The sequence below is a fragment of the Acinonyx jubatus genome, chromosome B2, assembly GCF_027475565.1.
Source record: "Acinonyx jubatus isolate Ajub_Pintada_27869175 chromosome B2, VMU_Ajub_asm_v1.0, whole genome shotgun sequence".
Lineage (NCBI taxonomy): Eukaryota > Metazoa > Chordata > Mammalia > Carnivora > Felidae > Acinonyx > Acinonyx jubatus.
Window position 1 is genome coordinate 27,223,416 of NC_069385.1, and position 20,819 is coordinate 27,244,234.

The 20,819-nt window shown below is 43.0% G+C and overlaps 1 protein-coding gene across 3 annotated transcripts in view; it reads right to left on the reverse strand.

Moving 5' to 3' along the window:
• Positions 1 to 15,071, reverse strand: part of ARFGEF3 (ARFGEF family member 3) — a 182,985-nt gene extending 167,914 nt beyond the window's left edge. For 2 of the 3 annotated variants that reach the window (XM_053222189.1, XM_053222187.1), the window contains exons 1-2: positions 14,805 to 15,070; positions 5,993 to 6,044 (exon numbers count right to left, since the gene is read on the reverse strand). In XM_053222189.1, the coding sequence (XP_053078164.1) occupies positions 5,993 to 6,044; positions 14,805 to 14,889 (137 nt within the window). In that variant the 5' untranslated portion in view covers positions 14,890 to 15,070. Of the gene's footprint in view, positions 1 to 5,992; positions 6,045 to 14,804 lie in introns of all 3 variants that reach the window. The other variant, XM_053222185.1, reaches the window with a different exon arrangement.
• Between the last annotated feature and the right edge of the window lie 5,748 nt (positions 15,072 to 20,819).

Consider the following 20,819-nt stretch of genomic DNA (forward strand, 5'->3'; position numbering starts at 1 on the left):
ACTCATGTGTGCACGTATGCATGCATACACTCTCCCTCTCTCTCAAAATAAATAAACATAAAAAAAAAAAAAAGAATGATCTGAAAGAGGCAGTGACTGCATACAACAATGGTACTGAAAGGTCCACAGAAGAACCCTTTTCTTTTTCACAATTAGGGTTGGATATAATATAAACTCTTCAACAGTTCTGAGAAAAAAAAGATCAGACGGAAGCAGGTATCATCTTAACCAAGCCACGGCAAGGACAGCGGGGTATGGAGAGGGGGATGGCTGACGAATCAACTTGCAAGAACTCAACATTCCAGAAGTTGTGGTAACTCCAGGTAGGCTTAAGCCAGGGGCTCCCTGCCAGCCAAGGCTGGTGACAGCTTCACAAAACACAGACATCACACCTGAATATTCATAACAAAAACCACAGTAGCCCTGAAGAATCCATAAATGACCAGGCTATTTTGGTTATATCGCTTGATTCCCAAACCACAGGGAAAAAGCAAGGAGGTTTAGGGGGTGAGAAGATAAAGTAGAAAAGTGTCAGAGACCAGAAAACATTTTGTGTTATTAGCTACCAATATTTCTTGATCAGTAGCTTCCCAGGCTAACTTATCACTTGGTTGAGAAACCAGTGGCTAACAACAATGAACTCAATGACTATTAGTGGTGACTTGACTTGGTCAGAGATAGTTCACCAAGTCTATCCCAATTAGGAAGCACCGAAAGTTGCCTTCTGCTTATCAGACAAGTAGGACCTAGAAGTGGAAACCCCAATCAAAGGAAGAGCCTGAACTACTTGATGACCTCCTTCCTGAGTATAGGGACACTGTGATGGCCCACGAATTCATAGGTTTTTGACCCTGTGAAGACACGGAAGGCCTGAAGTTTAAGAAGAAGCAAACGAGGAGCAAAGACAGTGAGGGTACAGGCTCCTCATGGCGGAAGATAAGGACTTCTTAAAGTTCCACTCCCAAGTTCAAAATCAAGACTTAGGGCAAGAAGGTAGAATGATTCTCACATAACTGTCTACTAACAAACTCGGGAAAGGTCACCCTGGAGCTTCCTCCATCCCTGACGTTGAATCTCACCGGCACTCTGCATGAATGCCTATCCCTGTTGCTATAGCTGCTAACTTTATAAACCAGGAGAGTGGACAGTGGCTCAATGAAGGAGCTTGAGGGGGAAACAGGCAATGCCTCTGATCACTCCTCAACTTCACCTACAATGTTTTATGGTGGGGCTTCCCCCCGACAATGCCCTACACATGACTGAATAGGGCACTGTGACTAAAATCATTCATGTGACAGTAGTCCACTTTGGACTACTGTGGTTTGTACAAGAAGTCTTCAGAGCAATCAATGGTAAAACAGAAGTAATACGACCATAGGTCTCTCGAGGTTTCAGTCTTCTTCTGATCGGAGCTATCATTCCTAATATATGCAATTGAGCGAAGCAATATTAGCAATGACTTATCACGATGTTAATATATTTATCATAAAAAGCAATCCATCAGTGGCAAAAGAAAACTTAAGAAAAACAGCACAGCAAAAGTCCTTGAGATTTGAATTATTCCCTGTTGCCCTTTCCAAAACAACAAAATACCTGCAAATAAACACTTCTAAGTGATTATCAGAAATGGAAACTGAATCTGAAATATAAAATCAGGAGAATACAAGACATAGTTAATGTATCTGCTTTCTTTACCATATACTAAATAGAAATATAATTGAAGAAAAAGACTTAAAACATAATTGAAGACAAATAATCAACGTATCCAAATTCTTATGCACAAATATTTACAGTCACTAGATTTTTTTTTTTTGAGCAGGTACTCAAACAATAGAAAGATGCCCTCTTAAATAACTGGACAGAGTAAGTACTCTCGGTTTAAAAATTCCTGGCAGTGGAATCAAAGAATCAAAGGAAGACTGATTTCACAACAAAAGAAGAAAAGCCCATTACAGCATATCTCACTATATCGCTTCCCCTTATGATAAAGGGAAATAGGAAATCAGACAAATATTGATTCAATGGCTCTTTTTTGTCCTAATTATGGCTTATTCCTATACCCTGAAAGAGGCCTTAAAAACCTCCCAACTATTGTGAATCATAGTCAGACTGAAACCTCCTTATATGTATAAAATCTACCATAAATTTACAGTCACTACCACAAAAACAGTGTTTTCCAGCTAGGTATTTCTTTATTCTCCTCCCTCTGACTGTAAAACCTTTGAGTGCAAGGCTCACATCTGCTTCGTCTCATTTATATGGTTTAGTTCTCTGTACAAAAATGGTTGATAGACCTCACTGCACGCCTGGAATACAAACACATTCCTTTGCACACAAGGATGGCATCACCAGGTCTTTACCATTAGGATAAACACTCCAAATTATCTGCTAACAACGGTGAAAGCACGAAAACACATGATAGATAGATAGATAGATAGATAGATAGATAGATAGATAGATAGATACAGATAGAATTCATCCACAGTTCCTGGTCCACCATCCCTGCCACCAGTTTGGTGACCCCCTTCTACAGGTTATACAAGCTGGCAAGCTGGCTCTGGGTAAATCTTGAGGCCATGGGTGAAAGTAAAGTTAAATGACATGGCTGAACGGAGACCAACCATGTTTCCGTTAATACTGCACTTTCTCTAACTCATCTGCCCCCCGCCCCAACACACACACCAAGAGTTGGGAAAGACCAGTTGTCTTTTGATGAACAGTCTTAAGCAGTAGGCCAGGAGCCTCTTCTGGTATCACTGTTATGTTCTTAGGCCTAACACTAATAGGCAGAACTTTTATCTCAGACCCAGAACCACAGAAAGCTCAGCTGTCAGGTTCAACCACTCTCTGGATTTGGAAATAGCTTTTAGAGCCTTTCTGGCTCCAATAGCCACTAAGAAAAATGTAAAGTTCTGGTTTGCACATATTTTAAATTGACGTTTACATTTCTTCGTCATAATCCTAATTACTTGAAAAGGCTATAATTCTGGCATATTGGAATTAAAAGTTTTTAGTTAAAACATATCACTTATTTAAATGTATTAATGAAATCGAAATACCACACCAATTTGAAAACCAGCTTCATCCATCAAAAAAGTATATGAGCAAACTTAAAAAAAATTTTTTTTTAATGTTTATTTATGAGAGAGTCAGAACACGAGCTGGGGAGGAGCAGAGAAAGAGGGAGACGCAGAATCCGAAGCAGCCTCCAGGCTCTGAGCTGTCAGAATGGAGCCTGCTGCGGGGCTCAAACTCATGAACTTTGAGATCATGACCTAAGCTGAAGTCAGATGCTTAACCCACTGAGCCACTGAGGCGCTCCTATGAGTGAACTCTTCAGAGTAAAAGATGCTACATTGTTCTCTTTTCTCCTTGAACTTGTATTTCCATTCTGCTTCCCCAACTTAATTTTCTCTCAATATTATATGTTTTAATTATGTTTTTAATGGTTATTTATTCTGAGAGGCACTGTACATGAATGGGGCAGGGGCAGAGAGAGAGAAAGAGAAAGAGAGAGAGAGAGAGAGAGAGAGAGAGAGAGAATCCAAGTAGGCTCTGCACTGTCAGAGCAGAGCCCAATGCACTGTCAGAGGCACTGTACATGAATGGGGCAGGGGCAGAGAGAGAGAGAGAGAAAGAGAAAGAGAGAGAGAGAGAGAGAGAGAGAGAGAGAATCCAAGTAGGCTCTGCACTGTCAGAGCAGAGCCCAATGCAGGGCTTGATCCCATGAACCCTATGATCATGACCTGAGCCAAAATCAAGAGCCAGATGCTCAACCACCCAAGCTACTTAAGCGCCCCAATATGTTTCAATTCTTGAGAGCTTTTTTATTAATCTCCCTACTATATTTCTGTGTATAAAATGTATACAAAGTGATTTTTTAAAAGTCTCCTGTGCTCATGAGGCTTAAAAGTGTTTACTTTTCTTCTGGCTTGAGGTACCATTATGAATGCACCTAACTGATACAAACAGTATTAATGATTATATATAAGAATGTTAATGTAGTTAACACGAAAAGTATAATTTTATCGGAAATGCATTCCTAAAGAAACAGATAGGTAGGCCTTGTTTATTTTTATCTTCAATTACTTCATATATCTATGGATGAGTATCCCTTATTGCTAGAATAAGGTGGGATTTAACATCATTTCTAGACTTTTTCACTCTTACAGATGTAAGCAGTAAGAAAACTTAGTTACATAAGTAAGAATGAAGAAGACTTGGCATCAAAACATCTTTTTTTGTCTATTATAACTAGAAGAGGTCTTCCTTCAATGTTGCTGAAAGCCAAGAAGTAAAAACTAACCTGCAAAAAGATGTGTGGTCTGGTCATTACAGTCATCCCTTTTACCAACACAAACACTAGTATTTTCACAGTCCTCTGTTGGGGGAAGACATTTCTGCACCCCCGCAGAACATACCGCGGTAAGATTCAGAATGGGATGGGTAATGGTGATGCTTTCCTTGCTCAAGGGGAAGAAGAGGGACTATAATAGGTAGGCTAGAAAAGGAGATGTGGCAAAATCAGTTTTTGGAAAGGGCACCTATAGATAATGAGGACCAGGAAATCATCTCCCTTAAACTACCTATGCCTTCGTATCTCTAGGAGAGTCTTCATGTTCTCCTATGTGCATGGGTACCCCAGGTGAAACACCGCCCCCAGCCCCCCTGGACAAGAGCGATGCTGGCAGCCATTCTGTCCATTTAGCTTTATGCACACAAAAGTACGTGTGGTTTGATAAACACATGAATTTCCTTATAATATATCACCTTGCAGCAGATGCTATAGGAGAAGCAATAAATTTTTAAAAGACGCAGAATCATAATTCTTGTTCATTCTACTTGCAGAGATGGAAAACGCCTAATAAGTCATTGTGTCCTGACAGATTAGGACTATACTCAACAAAAGAGTGTAAGTTCAATATTTTTAATAATGTCCCAAAACATCTGGAAACCATCCAAAGGTCTAATACTAAGAAAATTACCAGGGTGCCTGGGTGGCTCAGTTGGTTAAGCATCCGACTTTTGATTTTGGCTCAGGTCATGATCTCACGGTTCATGAGATCAAGCCCCACATCGGGCTCTGCGCTGACAGCACAGAGCCTGCTTGGGATTCTCGCTTTCCCTCTCTTTCTGCCCCTCCCCCCACTTGTGCACACTCTCTCTCACTCTCTCAAAATAAATAAGTAAACTTAAAAGAAACTTATTAAATAAATGTTAGAGCAGCCATATAATGGAAGAATATACAATATTTTAATTTGAAGAACATATATTGACATTAGAAAATGTTCTTCATATGATATGGGCTGAAGAAACAAGCAGGAAACAAACATAATTAAAACTTCATATTAACTTATAAAAATATGTATATGTAGGAAAAAGTCTGTTAAGAAAATCTATTAAACTGTTCTTAGCGGCTACCGTTAGGTAGTGTAATTATGGGCAACTTTCTTATTTGTTCTCTCCAAATCTCCCACAGAGGGCATTTCTCTCATTGTTGAAGGATGATGGGGAATTGTCCGGAAGGTGGGGAAAATAGACTCACCATCTCAGGGCTGTTGTAGGTGGCCAGAGTTTGTGAGGTAGTGTTCAGCCAAGGGACTGGTGGGAGTTAGATCCACCCCACAGGGTGTAGGGCTGCTTCTCCCCAGTGGGGGTGCCATTTCCCGATCTACGGTCAAAGACTTTGCCCACTGGCTACATTCTTATTGAGGTGTTAGTCATTTTTCTCCTTGACCAATTTTATCCTTTCATCTCACTTCCTCAGCTGTTTCTTTCAGATTACTGACTTCACTCATTCCACAGATACCTAGAAATCACCACAATCAGGTCCCCATCATGCTAACCTCATGATCTATCCCATTTCATGGATGTAAAAAAGCCATTGGTCCACAAGTAAAAGGCTATAAGCCAGTAAGATTATCTGGGCCTTCAGGGAAACCCAGTAGGAGATTTTTACTTTCACTATATTATACAACTCCGGTCTCCTTACCTCAGCAAGTGTGGGGGGATCTTGACAATGGTATCCACACCACCCAGGGTTTCTGCAGAAGGAAGATTACAAAGTTAAAAATAAATATGTATAGAGTGGGAATCTGCAAATAAATATCATGGTTAGTTTTTTTTCCCCCCCTAGAAAATCCTATAATTATAAATTGGTCAGTTCTCAATTATCTTCATGCAAGTTATCCATACTTCAAAATCCTTCCCCCTTGATAGCTCCAAAGATGCCCTTAAAGAAGTTTAAACTTAGGATATATTTCCCTATAGAGATACAAAATGAATAGTTAAATTTTTAACCTGAACTGGAATGCCAGTTTAACCTATTGGCTAACTGGCTAAAATGCTGTGTTCCTGTAATAAAAAGCAGAGAAAGGACAAAGGACACAAAAGTAAAAACAAACTCTTGGGATGACATCAAACTAAAAAGCTCTCGCAGAGCAAAGGAAACCGTCAACAAAAACAAAAGGCAACCTACCGAATGGGACAAAATATTTGCAAATCATGTATCTCATAAGGAGTTAATATCCAAAATATATGAAGAATTCACACAACTCAACACCAGAAAATACACAAATAATCCAATTTAAAAATGGGCAGAGGATCTGAGTAGGCATTTTTCCAGAGAAGACATACAGACGGCCAACAGACACATGAAAAGATGTTCAACGTCACTCATCATCAGGGAAATGCAAATCAAAACCACTGTGACATATCAACTCACACCTGTCAGAATGGCTAGAATCCGAAAGGAAAGAAATAAGTGTTGGCAAGGATGTGACAAAAGAGAACCCTTGTGCACTGTTGGCGGAAATGTAAATTGGTACAGACACTGTGAAAAACAGTGTGGAGGTTTCCCAAAAAATTAAAAATAGAACTACCATTCAAAATTCACTAATTCCACTATTATGGGCTCCTTTACTCAAAGAAAACAAAAACACTAATTTGGAAAGATATATGCATCCTACATTTATCACAGCATTATTTACAATAGCCAAGATATGAAAGCTACCTAAGTGTCCCTGAATGAATGAATGAATGGGTAAAGAAGATGTGGTATAATATATACAATGGAATACTACTCAGCCATAAAAAAGAATGTGACATCTGTGACAACACTGATGGACCTAGAGGGCGTTATGCTAAGTGAAATAAATCAGACAAACACAAATACCACATGATTTCGCTTCTATGTGGAATCCAAAAAACAAAATAGACCAAAACCAAAAATACACTCATGAACATGTACAGAGAACTAGTGATCACCAGAGGGGAGGGGTGTGGGGGATGGGTGAAATAGGCGAAGGGGATTAAGAGATTCAAACTTCTAGTTACAAACTAAGTAAGTCGCAGGGATGAAAAGTACAGCATCGGGAATATTGTCAATAATATTTTAATAATTTTGCATGATGACATGGTAACCACACTTAAATGTGAACATTTTGTAATGTATACAATGGTCAAAACACTAAGTTGTACACCTGAAATCAATATAGTATTGTATGTCGACTAAACTTCAATTAAAACATAATGGGGCACTTGGGTGGCTCAGTCAGTTAAGCATCTGACTTTAGCTCAGGTGATGATTTTGTGGTTCCTGAGTTCCAGCCACGCACTGGGCTCTGCACAGACAGTGTGGAGCCTGCTTGGGATTCTCTCTCTCCCTCTCTCTCTCTGCCCTTCCCCAACTTGTTCTCTCTCTCTCTCTCTCTCTCTCTCTCTCGCTCAAAATAAATAAACTTAAAAAAAATAATAGTAAATATAGAAAGGAAAGCTATTTCCTTGAAAATACTGTTTCAATACCCTTAAATAATAATTTATACTTGTGAGAGACTTTGCAGTTGACAAAGCAGTTTATACGACATCTCATTATTCTCACGCACACTTATGACGTGATATATTCAACTTTTTTTTAAATCGCCCTATAGCTAGGGATACTGAAAGGAGGCTCACTCTTAAATCTCATGAATTCAGGCTGGATGTTCAATACTTTCCCATTGTTGTGGATTATACACGTTACTTCTGCCTCCAATTGTAGAGAAAATGAAACACGATTCTTTTTCTAAAAACTGTTCTTTTTTTTTTTTTAAAGCTTATTTATTTATTTTGAGAGAGACAAAGACAGCGTGAGTAGGGGAGGGGCAGAGAGAGGGAGAGAGAGAACCCCAAGCAGGCTCCACACTGTCAGTGCACAGCCTGATGTGGGGCTCGAACCCATGAAACCGCAAGATCATGACCTGAGCTGAGACAGAGTGGGGCGCTCAACCGCCTGAGCCACCCAGGTGCCCCCCCCCCAACCTAGAAACTGTTCTATTTCAATAGCTCTAACAATTCTGTACCCAATTCTGATGTATGTGGGGGGAGGGGGAGGCTTCCCCACATGAACAAGCAATTCTTTCACACCAGCTGAGTGTCCTACAATTTAACTCAATTCTGACGCTATCTACCTGGAGAGAGTATCAGATCCCACAGGTTAAGGGCTCAGTCCTCCAGGACTGCACCCCCCCCCCCCCTTCAGACACTAATCCCAAATCCAGGTTGTCACCTGGGCTTCTGCCTGACCGGCTGTAGGTTGAAGGGTCTAATGGCCCCCTCCTTGGGTTTAGTTAATTTGCTAGGATAGCTCGCAGAACTCAGAGAAACATTTCACTCACTACATTCCTGGCTCATTATAAAAGGACATAACTCAGGAATGGCCAGCTGGAGCTGGCAAAGGAGACAGAGCCGCCTAGTGAAAACATGTGGTACGCAGAGATGCATACGTCAAGGTGTGGGGAAAAAGCGTGGAGCTTCCATGCTCTCTGAGAGTCCCATTCTCCCCAAACCTCCATGTGTTTACCCACCCGGGAGCTCTCCACACTGTGTTCTTTTGGTCTTTCCATGGAGACTTCATCACCCAGGAATGATGACATCCTTGGCCATCCGAGACCAGTCTCAATCTCCAGCCCTTCTCCTTTCCCTGGACGTCTGGGGTGGGATTAAAAATTCCAACTCTTTAAACACAGGGCAGGTTCTCCTGGCAACTGGCCCCCATTCTTAGGTCACTTCCCTCACATGGCACAAACCACTTTCTGGTTCTCTTCCCCTAGGAAATTCAAGGATTTTAGGGGCTCCGTGCCAGAAGCCAGGACAAAAACCAAATATATATTTCTTATTAGAAATCCCAATATCACAAGCTCCAATTTGTTCCCAGTTTTTCAGCTCAAACTGTGTTGACTCCTTCTTCATTGCTTAGGGTCGACGAGCCCTGTCAACGTGAACCGTGTTCATTGGAGGAGGAGGAACCTTTCTCCCAGCCTGTTAAAAGATCAGAAGGAAAAATGGACACGAGATGTATCCCTGAGACTCAAAGAGTACGAACAGTCCAAAACGTGATGATAGGATCTGGGTCTGTTGTGGCCAAAGGGACAACAGTAGGCGTAAGCAAGAGGATCCGCAAAACAGAAAGATGGGATCAGCAGGGTCGGTTATGCTGTCGCCAACAAGGCCAACAGAGGAATGGGAAGAACTGAGGTCAGTCGTTAGGATGAGACATGATAACAAGAAAGCGAAGCCCTGAGATGCATGTGCAGGGAGCATATCCAAGACCACTCGCATCAGCACGGCCTCCAGTTAGCAGGGCAGGGGCCAGTGCTCGGGACAATTTGATGCCGTTCCCCAAGAGGAGGGTTTGACACTAAACAACCAAATCAGTGTAGTTCCCCTCATCAGAGAGAGGGGTTTCTGTTCAACTCAGGATGTTCAATAGTGCCCAGCCCTACAACTGCTAACAAGGAGCCCTGGGTCTGGCTGCGTTCCACTCCAGTGGGGTTGGAGGTAAGAGAAGAGGGCTCAGGGATAACTCCTGAGAAACTCAAACATTTCGGCTAGGGGTAAGTGCTGGAGCTGGCAAAGGAGACCGAGCCGCCCAGGCGTGATAAAAATTAGCAGGGGGTGGTCCTGGAGGCCAGGGTCAGGCGTCCATGGGTATGTGCTGTGGGGCTGAGAGCGCCCTGCTGGACCGAGGTCTGTATACCTTAGCCTTCACCCTCCGTTGGTGGAATGATGAAGGAGGAAGTCAGATGGCAGTGAGCTGAAGGGTAAGTAGAAAGTGGGGATGTGGACACGACCACTACAGAGACTTTTTAAGTGTGTGGCTGCGAGTATAACAGAAACTGTGGCTGGAAGCAAAAGTAGGTGGGAAGGTGGAGGGAAGGATGGCAGTGAATGGACTCTTCCTCCCCTACCCGGCATCCCAGCCTCTCTCTACTTTTCTTTCCCCTCTCCTCCATTTTCCAAATCCATTCTACACAAATCCCCGGACATACGTAAAACACTAAAAGTTTCTAAAATGAAGACATAGGCCCTTCCAGTTCTGATGTTCTGACATCTTATCCCATCCAGCCGTTTCCGGCTCACATGCCTCTGGGATTGCCAGTTCTTGAAGGAGAATGCTATTCTCTCCTCGGTCTACAATCTGACCCCTTCCCTTATTCTTGTCTGTTCCCTAGTTAGACCCTTGTCTCCCTGACAAGAAAAATATATAACCTCGTTCACTCAAAATAGAGGAAAGATACATACCTATATTCCTTATTTGTAGTTACACAACCATTAAGAACACTGATTTTCGGGGGCACCTGGTTCACCCAGTCAGTAGAGCATGTGACTCTTCATCTTGGGGTTGTAAGGTCAAGCCCCACACTGGGTGTAGAGATTACTCAAAAAAAAATCGTTAGAAATAAAAAACAAGAAAACTGATTTTCAGATAAGTGTTAATAACAAAGTAGAAAATAAAACCAAAAAACCAAAGTTAAAAAACAAAAACAAATGACAGTCCACCATATATAGTATAACCCTTTGCAGAAGGGAAATACTCCAAAATGTGATTTGGGTGTTGAGATTACAAGTGATATTAGTTTTTTTCTTTATGCTGTACAAACATTTTTCAATATTCTAAAATGAGTATGTATATGTTTATAAATAGAAAAAAAGATGAATATCACTTAAGACCCAAACGAGTGACCAATGGACTTTGTTTATTGAACATCTGCTTCTCCTCCTACAGGGGCAGAAGCCACAAAGAAACATCAGCAACAGTCCCTATGTTCAAGAAGCATTTGTCTACACTGTCCACCTTTGTTGTTTTGGCTGACCAGCATCCACTCCCTTGTCTTCTGAAACAGCAAGCTACCTTTGTTTTTAGGAAACCATCCCTTTCTTTTTTTTTTCAACGTTTATTTATTTTTTTTGGGACAGAGAGAGACAGAGCATGAACGGGGGAGGGGCAGAGAGAGAGGGAGACACAGAATCGGAAACAGGCTCCAGGCTCCGAGCCATCAGCCCAGAGCCTGACGCGGGGCTCGAACTCACGGACCGCGAGATCGTGACCTGGCTGAAGTCGGACGCTTAACCGACTGCGCCACCCAGGCGCCCCAGGAAACCATCCCTCTCTGACTCAGAGATTTCATTAAGCCTTGTAGCCTAGGCCTAGGCCAGTTAGGCCATTCTATTCCTTAGCTAGAGGACTGGTTCGGGTACACACGTGACTCCTCAGGATCAAGAGAGAACAAATGAAACCAAAAACTGGGAGGAATGGCTAGAAGAGCTCCAGTCTCTTGAGACAATTGGATGATGGGCCAAGTGGGAGATGACCTCTTTCTCCCGCGATGGTCTAGGTATGGCAATGGCCTATCTCCTATGATAGAGATAGTTTCAGTGGGAGATGACTCCTCTCTCCTGTGACAGGCTAAATGTCATGGTGACCCCTCTCCCCTATGATGGTGCAAGTGGGAGGTAACTCCTTTCTCTTGAGAAGGACTAGGTGTGGAAATGACTCTTCTCTCCCATGATGGCTTTAGTGGGAGATGATCCCTCTCCCCTCAGATGGTCCAAGTGTGCTAATGCTTCTTTCTCATGAAATGGTCTAAATGTGATCATTCAGAAGCCCAAAGCCATGGAGACTCACGTAGAGCATGTCAGTCACCCCAAAAAGAGCAGAACAAGGTCCTTGAACAGCGTCTAATTCCTGAACCAAACTCACCCCCACAGCTAGCCTCACCAGGGATAGTGAGTTAATACAGTGAATAAATTGTTTTGCTTAAATCAACTTGAATTAGGGTTTTGTTTTCCTTTGTTCTTCATTTGCTTTTGGTCTCCTGACTACGATATTTCTCAATTATCCTGGCCCTAGAAGAGTAGCTACAGCCAACTATAACCCAAAGTAGCAGGTGCTCTAAGACAGTCATGAGGGCAGGGCTCCAAACACAGAGGAGAAACGGATTCAACTGAAGAGCTCAGGAAATGCTTCCTCTGTGAGGTGGGCCTTAGGAGTCTGGAAATGGAATTCTCAGCATGAGTAAAGGCAGAGGAGTGTGCAGGGCACAGCGTATTCAAGGAAGTGTTTGTAGTTTATTGAACCCTTGGTAGGGGGAGCAGTAAGAAAGAACAGCCAGGGTTGGATTCTGAAGCATGTTCGAAGGAATTTACCCTTTAATCTAGACAGAAATTATGGAGGTTGAGGAGGGGAAAGTGTTTACAGTAAAAAAAAACAAAACAAAAACTGGTGGACCGGTGGAACATAGACTGGAGTGGGAAAGAGAACAGGAAACCATATAGCCTTTGTTCATGTTGTCTTCTCCCTCCGACATGCCCTTCTAACACACTCCTTATAGGGAGGAAGCATTTTACTCGTCCTTATATCCCCACCGCTCAATACAGGGGAGGCCTTCATAAATGTTTGCTAAATAAGTGAAGAAAAGAAGGAATCCACAGCTTACCTATTTTTCAAGTCAAATCTACTTTTTTTAATCAAAAGTTTTTTAACATTTTTATTTATTTTTGAGAGACAGAGAGCCTCAGCATGAGCAGGGTAGGGGCAGAGAGAGAAGGAGACACAGAATCCGAAACAGGTTCCAGGCTCTGAGCTATCAGCACAGAGCCTGATGCAGGGCTTGAACCCACAAACTGCGAGATCATGACCTGAGTGAAAGTCAGACGCTCAACTGACTGAGCCACCCAGGCATCCCAACTCAAATCTACTTTAAAAGCCCACCAGCTCACACCAATTCCCACCACTCAACCCCTAACCCCACACACATGACCTCCTCTTTTGATGTTTTCCTGATTTACTCATTTCAACCTGTACAACGAATGCCAGGCCCTGTTACTTAACTATCTCATGTACTGTCGTCTCCTCTTGGTAACTATAGAACAGTCACTGGGAAAGGAATCACATCCGCTCTTATAGTCAGGCTGGACTCCAGGCTCGACTCAGATAGTCTACTTACTTCCCAGGTGGGTTCAAGGACTTAAACTCAGCAACACTGCCGTATAACTTAACAAGATGTTGAGTATCAAAATTTAAACATTAAAAATACTACATTACACTTCTCTTCCCTGTTATCTAAATCTGCTTAACTTACAGCAAAATAATAACGAACACAAGGAATGGCATGTTTAAAGCGCAGTCAAGCCCTGCTTTATTATGTTACTCAGCCATCTGTGACCCTTCATTAGAGGCATTTGGGAATCTAGCTCTGAATCACTCTGCTGAATGACAATGGCAATGCAAAAATAGTCCTGTGGCTTTAAGAGCCTCGCTGCTCATTTATATTTGGTCCATATTTCTGTAACAGTAAACAATGGTCAAGTTCTGCCTACGTGATAAAGTTCCTGGTAGAAAATGTGATGATAGGCAGATGTTAAAGAAAAATGATATTGCTATGATTGCTTGTACACACACACACAACACATGTGAATTCGGATCTTCTAAGTATTAACAGAGTTGCCTAAAACATCATCGGATTCTACATCTAGAGGCAAACCTGCTAATGGCACTTATCTCTTTTCAGGTTGTACCACATCGGTGTCATAACAAGCACTGACTGCTTTCTGGTCAAGAGAGAAAGAGATGTAATTTTATTTTGTAACTGAATGGCAACCGAGGAATCACATGCAGGCTTGGGCAAGGCCAGGGCCCCACGGGGCTGCCTTGGTTTCTCCTCGGCCTTTCCTTCTTCCCATCACTATCACCCAAGGCATGCTCCTGATCCCTCTGCATTCCCAACCAGAAACAAAATTTTGATTGCCCAAATTCCTGCTTAATTGGAATGTCTTTCGGTCTTCTCTGAGGTGGAGTTCTGCCCCTTGGGTCTGATGGGAAACCCAAATGTGCCACCTGGAACTTATTTCAATGCTTGCACAGCTCACAAATTAAAAATCCCACCTGTCTGAAGGGCAGACCACAACAGAATTGCAGACGTAACACAATCCCACCCGTGCGTAATTCTTCATGTACAATAACCATGGAAGCCAATACTCAACAAGCCGGCCGCTATCTGGAAAATCAAATCAAATAAGCCATTCCTGGCTGGTCACATTCGCCAGTGTTTCCAGACGGGGGTTGCTGGTTCAACTTCCCTCTTCCCCACAGGCGCTTGGAATCGGGCCCCTGGATTCGCACCGGCTGGTGGTCCTAACTCGGAGATGGGTGACCATCATCCACCTTGCTGGGGATCTGGAAAAGGGGGCCTCCTGGCGGGGAAGACGGCCGTTCCCCGTTAAGGTTTACTAGAAGATAGAGACCAGAGGGGAGGCGGATGGATGCTAACGCCCGAACCAAAATTCTCATATCCCACATCTAATCACTGAGGCAACTCTCGCAAATCGCGCGAAATGCATCCATCACCGAAGCTCCGCGGAAGCACCCCCCCCACCCCCCCACGCATCAAGGCCGGCTCAGCCCCAGCCCGCGCGGCCCTCCGGCGGCGGCGAGCAGGGGCGCGGGCGCCGACCGGCCGGGCAGGTGCCCCGCGCCCCGCGCTTACCCAGGGCCCAGGTGCAGCTCTCTTTGATGGCTTTGTACTTGCTCCCGGACGCCTCCTTCTGCAGCTTCCTCAGGATCTCTTCCATCTTGACCTTCGTAGGGGCCCGGCCACCGACAGCGAGAGGAGCGCGCGCGAGGCCCGGCCAGGAACGCCGCCGCCGCCACTGCCCGGCCCCGGGCGCCTAGGCGGCCGCTGCGCTCGCCCCCCTCCGGCCCGGCGCGGCGGCTGATGAATCACGCCCGCTCCATGCCGCGGGCCACGTCAGCCCCGCCGCTCCGCCCCGCCCGCCGCCCCGCCCGCCAGGGTCAGGTGCGCTCGGCGCGCGCGGCGGCGGCGGCGGCGGCGGGCTGGAGGCTGGAGGCCGGAGGCCGCGGCCCCCGACCCGCCGCCCGGGCAGGCCCCGAGGCCCCGCGGAAAGGTGGAGGCGGATGTCCGGAGCTGGCTCGCCGGCCGGGCGTTGGCCGGGCGCGGCCCGAGGGAGCGTCTGACCGGCGGCGGGCAGCCGGCGGGGAGGGGCCTCGCCGCGGTCACCCCGACCCCGACCCGCGACCCCGGCCCTGCGCTGCGGCGGGCGGCGTGGGGGCGGCCCCGCCGGCCTTGCGGAGCCCCCCGCGCGGTGGGGCGGCGCGCCCTAGCATCCCGTTGTCCGGCACTCTCTGTTTAGTGAGCAGCCCTCTTGGGCCACTCTCGGTGACAGGCTCGGGCGCTACCTGGGAACAGACTGTTGCTCTGCCCAACCTTGTACCAACACTATCCCGTGGAGGGGCTTGAGGGTGGGGGTTCATATCCCCATTATACACACGAGGAAGCCAGGCCCGGAGAGGCGCACTTACTTCCCCAGCCTCCAAGAGTTACCCTCAAAACACATTTTTGTACTCGAACCCGCTTTTAAAAATGTCTCTTCTATTCCCCCCCCCACCCGCCACCCCGATTTCCCTTCCTCTCTTGAGCTAAATTGTTATTCTCTGAAAAAAAAAGGGGGGGGGGTGCACAGGGGCCCAAACAGGTATCCAACTTTGGTGGGGGTGGGAGAGGGTGGACAGGAAGAGCCTCCGCAATGGAGAACCCTTAGGCTGAACTTGGGAAACAGACCGGGTGGCCGGATGTGGAAGGAAAGCAGCATTGGCCGGGGCCTCAGATCCCGAGAGAGCACGCTCTCTCGGTAACTTAATGTCCTTAACTCTGGAGGCCCTGGAACAGGCAAGAGGGAAAGCAGGAATCTCATTTGGCAACTCATTGTTTCCCTGTTGTGAACACCGTGACTAGGAACGAAGAAGGGATTTTAAGCATATTCGTTTTTCTTTAGAAATGTAACTGTAGTGGTAGTGGGGGGAAAAATGGCAAAGGAGTAACTGGCAGCCGGGAGAACAGTAATCTAGAAATAAACCAATGGTAGGTGGAAAGAATAGAGGAAAATATAGCAAGAGATATTTAAGGAGTTGAAGCTGTACCGTTTACTGACAGATTGAGGTGGTTAGCATCTGGGATGATTTCCAGGTTTCTCCTCTGAGAAAATGGGAGGGTGGTGGCCCCCTCTTCCAGGTTAAAGAAGAGAAGGGTTTGGCTCAGTTTTGAACGTATTCAGGTTGCAACCGATAATGAGATACCCACAGGGTGTTTCATTTATGGGCGGGAACTCAGGACAGCGCCGCCTGGTAGAAACAGGATTGGAAAGCCTTCAGGTATGGAGAATGGTTGATGCCTGGGGTTTGGCAAAGGTTGCAGGAGGCAGTGGCTGGAATGGGGAGAGCAGGATGCCAGGAAGGAAGTTGCGGTCCCCTTCATTTTTTTAAAAAAAGTATTTATTATCTTTATGATTAAAAGCAAATTTACTTACGCTACAAACTAGAAAATGAAAAGTCATTTCAGAGATATAAAGTTTAAATAGCTTTGTAAAAAAGCTTTTACAGAGTATTAAGAAACAGATGCACTTGTACGCTCTAAAAAAATAGGCAGTGATTATGAAGTCAGTGCAAAAGAAATGCAACTAAGTATAACCTATGAAAAGTGTTCAAGCACCTACTGATCAAAAGAGCACAAACATTGAAAGAAAATGTGATTTTTAAAAAGTCAATCAAATTGGCTGAAAGATTGTAAATGCTGTTGCCCAGTATTAGTAAGGAGCTAGCCAACTGGATCCTCTCGTACTGTGGGTGCTAGAGGAAGGGTAATCCTAGAGGGATTTTTGGATGGGAACACAGCACAGAAATGGCTACAATCCAGCAATCGTACTTTTAGGAATTCATCGGAAGCAAGTGATTATAGAAGTGGGTAAATATTTTCTGACAAGGATTTCAGTGTGCTGTTCAATCATTTTTTTTAAAAATTGAAAACTGCCTACAGTCCAACATTAGAGAAATGGGTAAATAACCCATGATGTATGTATCCATAAAGCAGCATACGATATAGCCTTTAAGAATAATGTGGGAGAGGAATATTGAATGACATGAAAAGTGGTTGCTACTGCATAGCCAAGTGAACTAAGAAGGTCATAAAAAGCTACATACATCCATACACTAAATGACCTCAGTTTTGTTGCTTAAACATTTGGTGTGGATGTACATAAAAGTTTTAAAAAATAAACATACACTCACAGGAAAATAAACATTTTTTTTCTTTTTAAAATTGCAACGTGTTTTATTTTAAGTGGTAGAAAAAAGAAATAAAAGTAGTATACAGGCAATGGCCATAGAGTGGACAGAGATAAATACAGAAAAGGATCAAATGGATGTGAGAGTTTAGTTAGGAAGCCTGTCCAAGAAGAATAACGAGGGCAGAGTCTGGTTGCAGTAGATTCAGAGCCGAGAGAAACACAGGTGTAAACAACCCGCTCTAAATGTTGGCTATGAAGGAAAGTGAGAGCAGAATCATCAAAACACTTTTTTCAAACATCAGGTCCGTAGAAAATACCCTTTGTATCCACCCACTGTATGCAGAGATACATGTATAGGTAGATTAAAAAACTGAAACAAAAAAATGTTTAAGTCGCCTCCACACCCAATGCGGGCTGGAACTCACAACCTCGAGATCAACAGTCTCCTGCTCTACTGACTGAGCCAGCCAGGTGCCCCTGAAACCAAGTGTTTATTTATAAAAGGATACTTACTGTTAAAGAGAATAGAGTTACTATTAAATAGGATTTGATTCATTGTGGCGGGCTTGCTTGCCTGCTCTTAAATTCATTCCAGGCTGGAGACAGGAGGATAATGCTACATGCGCAACCCAGGTGCCACATGCTTTGATGTCTATTCCTTCCCACAGTCTCAGTTATTTTGGTTAAAAATTCTGGTTCACACAAATAAGTTGCCATGCATGCTATTAATATGCTTCTACTTAGCAAGTGAAATTACAAATTTCAGCAGGTTCTTCTTTAATCCTCAGCTAAAATGGTGATAAATTTATATAAATTCTTCCGTGTATTTGAATCACAAAGCATTGGTAAGTAGTTTTCTTCTTTGGGCATCAACGTTAACACAATTATGGATTCAGGATTTTGAAAAACAAATAGATCTTTAAGTGCTTTTTCTTGGTATTTCAAAGGTCTTTATTGGAAATGTTTGCAGTTTGACACAGAGACTTGTAATATCATTAATATCTTTAATTTTATTCCATTCAGGGTGTCTTTACTAATGATGCTCTCTTCCTGTGCTGCAAAATGTTGAGAACATAGAGTAACCATGGTGATTACTTAAAATGTATTTTGTAACTGTTGGATATATTCAGCATCTTGAAATATAGTGTTACTTTTTTCCTGTAGATCCAACTCCAGTTATTAAAAAACGTTAAGTTATATGTGCCAATTTTGTTGCTAAAATACCATCTCTAAAAATGTTAGCCAAATGAGACAGCTTTTAAACAAAAATGTGACTCCCATTCCTGAGTTCATATAGCTTAATTAATATTTTCCTCATAACAACCAATAATTCCAGTATGATATAACATATACATATATTAGTTCATGGAAGGGCTAAGCTAATTTAACAACGACCCAACAAGACAGTGGTTTACGGAACATAGATGGACTTTTATTTATCATTTAAACTACGTCCTGAGTCCCAGGGCAGGTCAGCATATAGCGGTTCCTGGAGATCATTTGAGGACGATGTACCTTACTTACATCTCACTGCTCCACCATCCTGGAAGGCATTGTTCTCCAGCAGTGGGTCCTAGGCAGGTTGCATTCTAGCTGATAGGAAGTCAAATAGTATATGGGCCCAGGCGTCAGATAGACGTGATAGAAGTCACACAAATCCCTTCTCTATTCCATGGGTGAAGGCTGCAGAGACCCACTTGGATACAATGTAGTTTATCTGCCCCCCCCCCCAAAGATATCCTCCGGAGGCAGAGGGAGAAGAATTTGGTGGATGACCACCCCTGTCAGTTATGGTTCCGATGTGAACAAAACGTAACAAAACGTAAAGGTTCTCTTAATGAAGTTAAACAATTATCACTACATTTGTTTTCAAGAGATTCAGTAGAAGTCTTAGGATGCCAAAGGTATGAACAGTGTCTGAACAGTGCTTCCAAGTAGCAATGTAGGTGGTGATTTCTAATAACATTGGAAATTACTCCGCTATGTTTCCTGGTCATGTTTACTTCTGAATCACTTGCAATTCTATTACAATTTACCGGTTTAATTTATATTTTTCAGACAGTATTCCTCCAATTCTATCAAGGTCCTCAAACCAGTTATATTTTAGCTTAAATTTAAACAGAATAAATCCTTCATAAAAATTGTCATATACATTTGACATAAATTGAATGTATAATAACTTGAAATATCAGTGCTCCCATCAAGTAGAATCATATAACCTGTGTCTGCTCGCACCCTACTAAGTATTAATTCTATTCTGTATATTCTCTGGACCTATAAATTTGTGAAGAGACCGTATTATCACTTAGTAGTATCGTTTTAAGTTTCTCCGATGATTTGTCATCAAGGATCGTATTCACCATGACCATACATGCCAAGAATAATTTTTTTCAACAACTATGTGGGTAATTTTCTCTTTGTCCACACATATACAACTAAATACAAAACTAAATAGTAACAATTTCTCATAGCCAATGTAAAATGGTGAGATAATGTTGACAAATTTGTCTTTTTTCCCCTACTTTGACAATATTTGAGGGCCTTATCAACAAGTTTGACTTACTGTATTTCCAAGTTTGTGTTTTCCTTTTTGTAAGATTTTAGATTTTCATTTGCAATAATATCATTTCTTCTTGAGAAAGAAGAACAAAACTGGAGGCATTGCATTCCCTTATTTCAGACTATGTTACATTTCAGACTATGTTACATTTCAGACTATGTTACAAAGCTATACTAATTAAAACAATGGTGTTGGCATGAAAACAGACACATAGATCAATGGAACAGAATAGAGAACCCAGAAGTAAGTCCTTGTGTGTATAGTCAAATAATTTACAACAAAGGAGGCAAGAATGTACAATGGGAAAAGGACAGTTTCTTCAAAGATGGTGCTGGGAAAATTGGACAAGCACAAGCAAAAAAAAAAAAAAAAAAAAAAAAAAGAAAGAAAAAGAAAAAGAAACTGGACCACTGTCTTACACCATACACAAAAATAAACTCAAAATGGAAATAAAAACTTCAAGGTAAGACCAGAACCTATAAAACTCCTAGAAGAAAACATAGGCAGTAAGCTCCTTGACATTGGTCTTGGCAATATTATTTTGGAACTGACTCCCAAGACAATGGCAACAAAAGCAAAAATAAACAAATGAGACTACATCAGACTAAAAGGCTTCTGCATAGTGAAAGAAAACATCAATAAAATAAAAAAAGGCCACCAGCTGAATGGGAGAAGATACTGATATTTGAGAATCATACATCCAATAAGGGGTTAATATCCAAAATATATGAAGAACTCACATAACTCAATAATAAACAAATAAAAACTAAATAATCCAATTTAAAAATGGGCAGAAGATGGCACACCTAGGTGGCTCAGTCGGTTACGTGTCCAACTTCAGCTCAGGTCATGATCTCGCAGT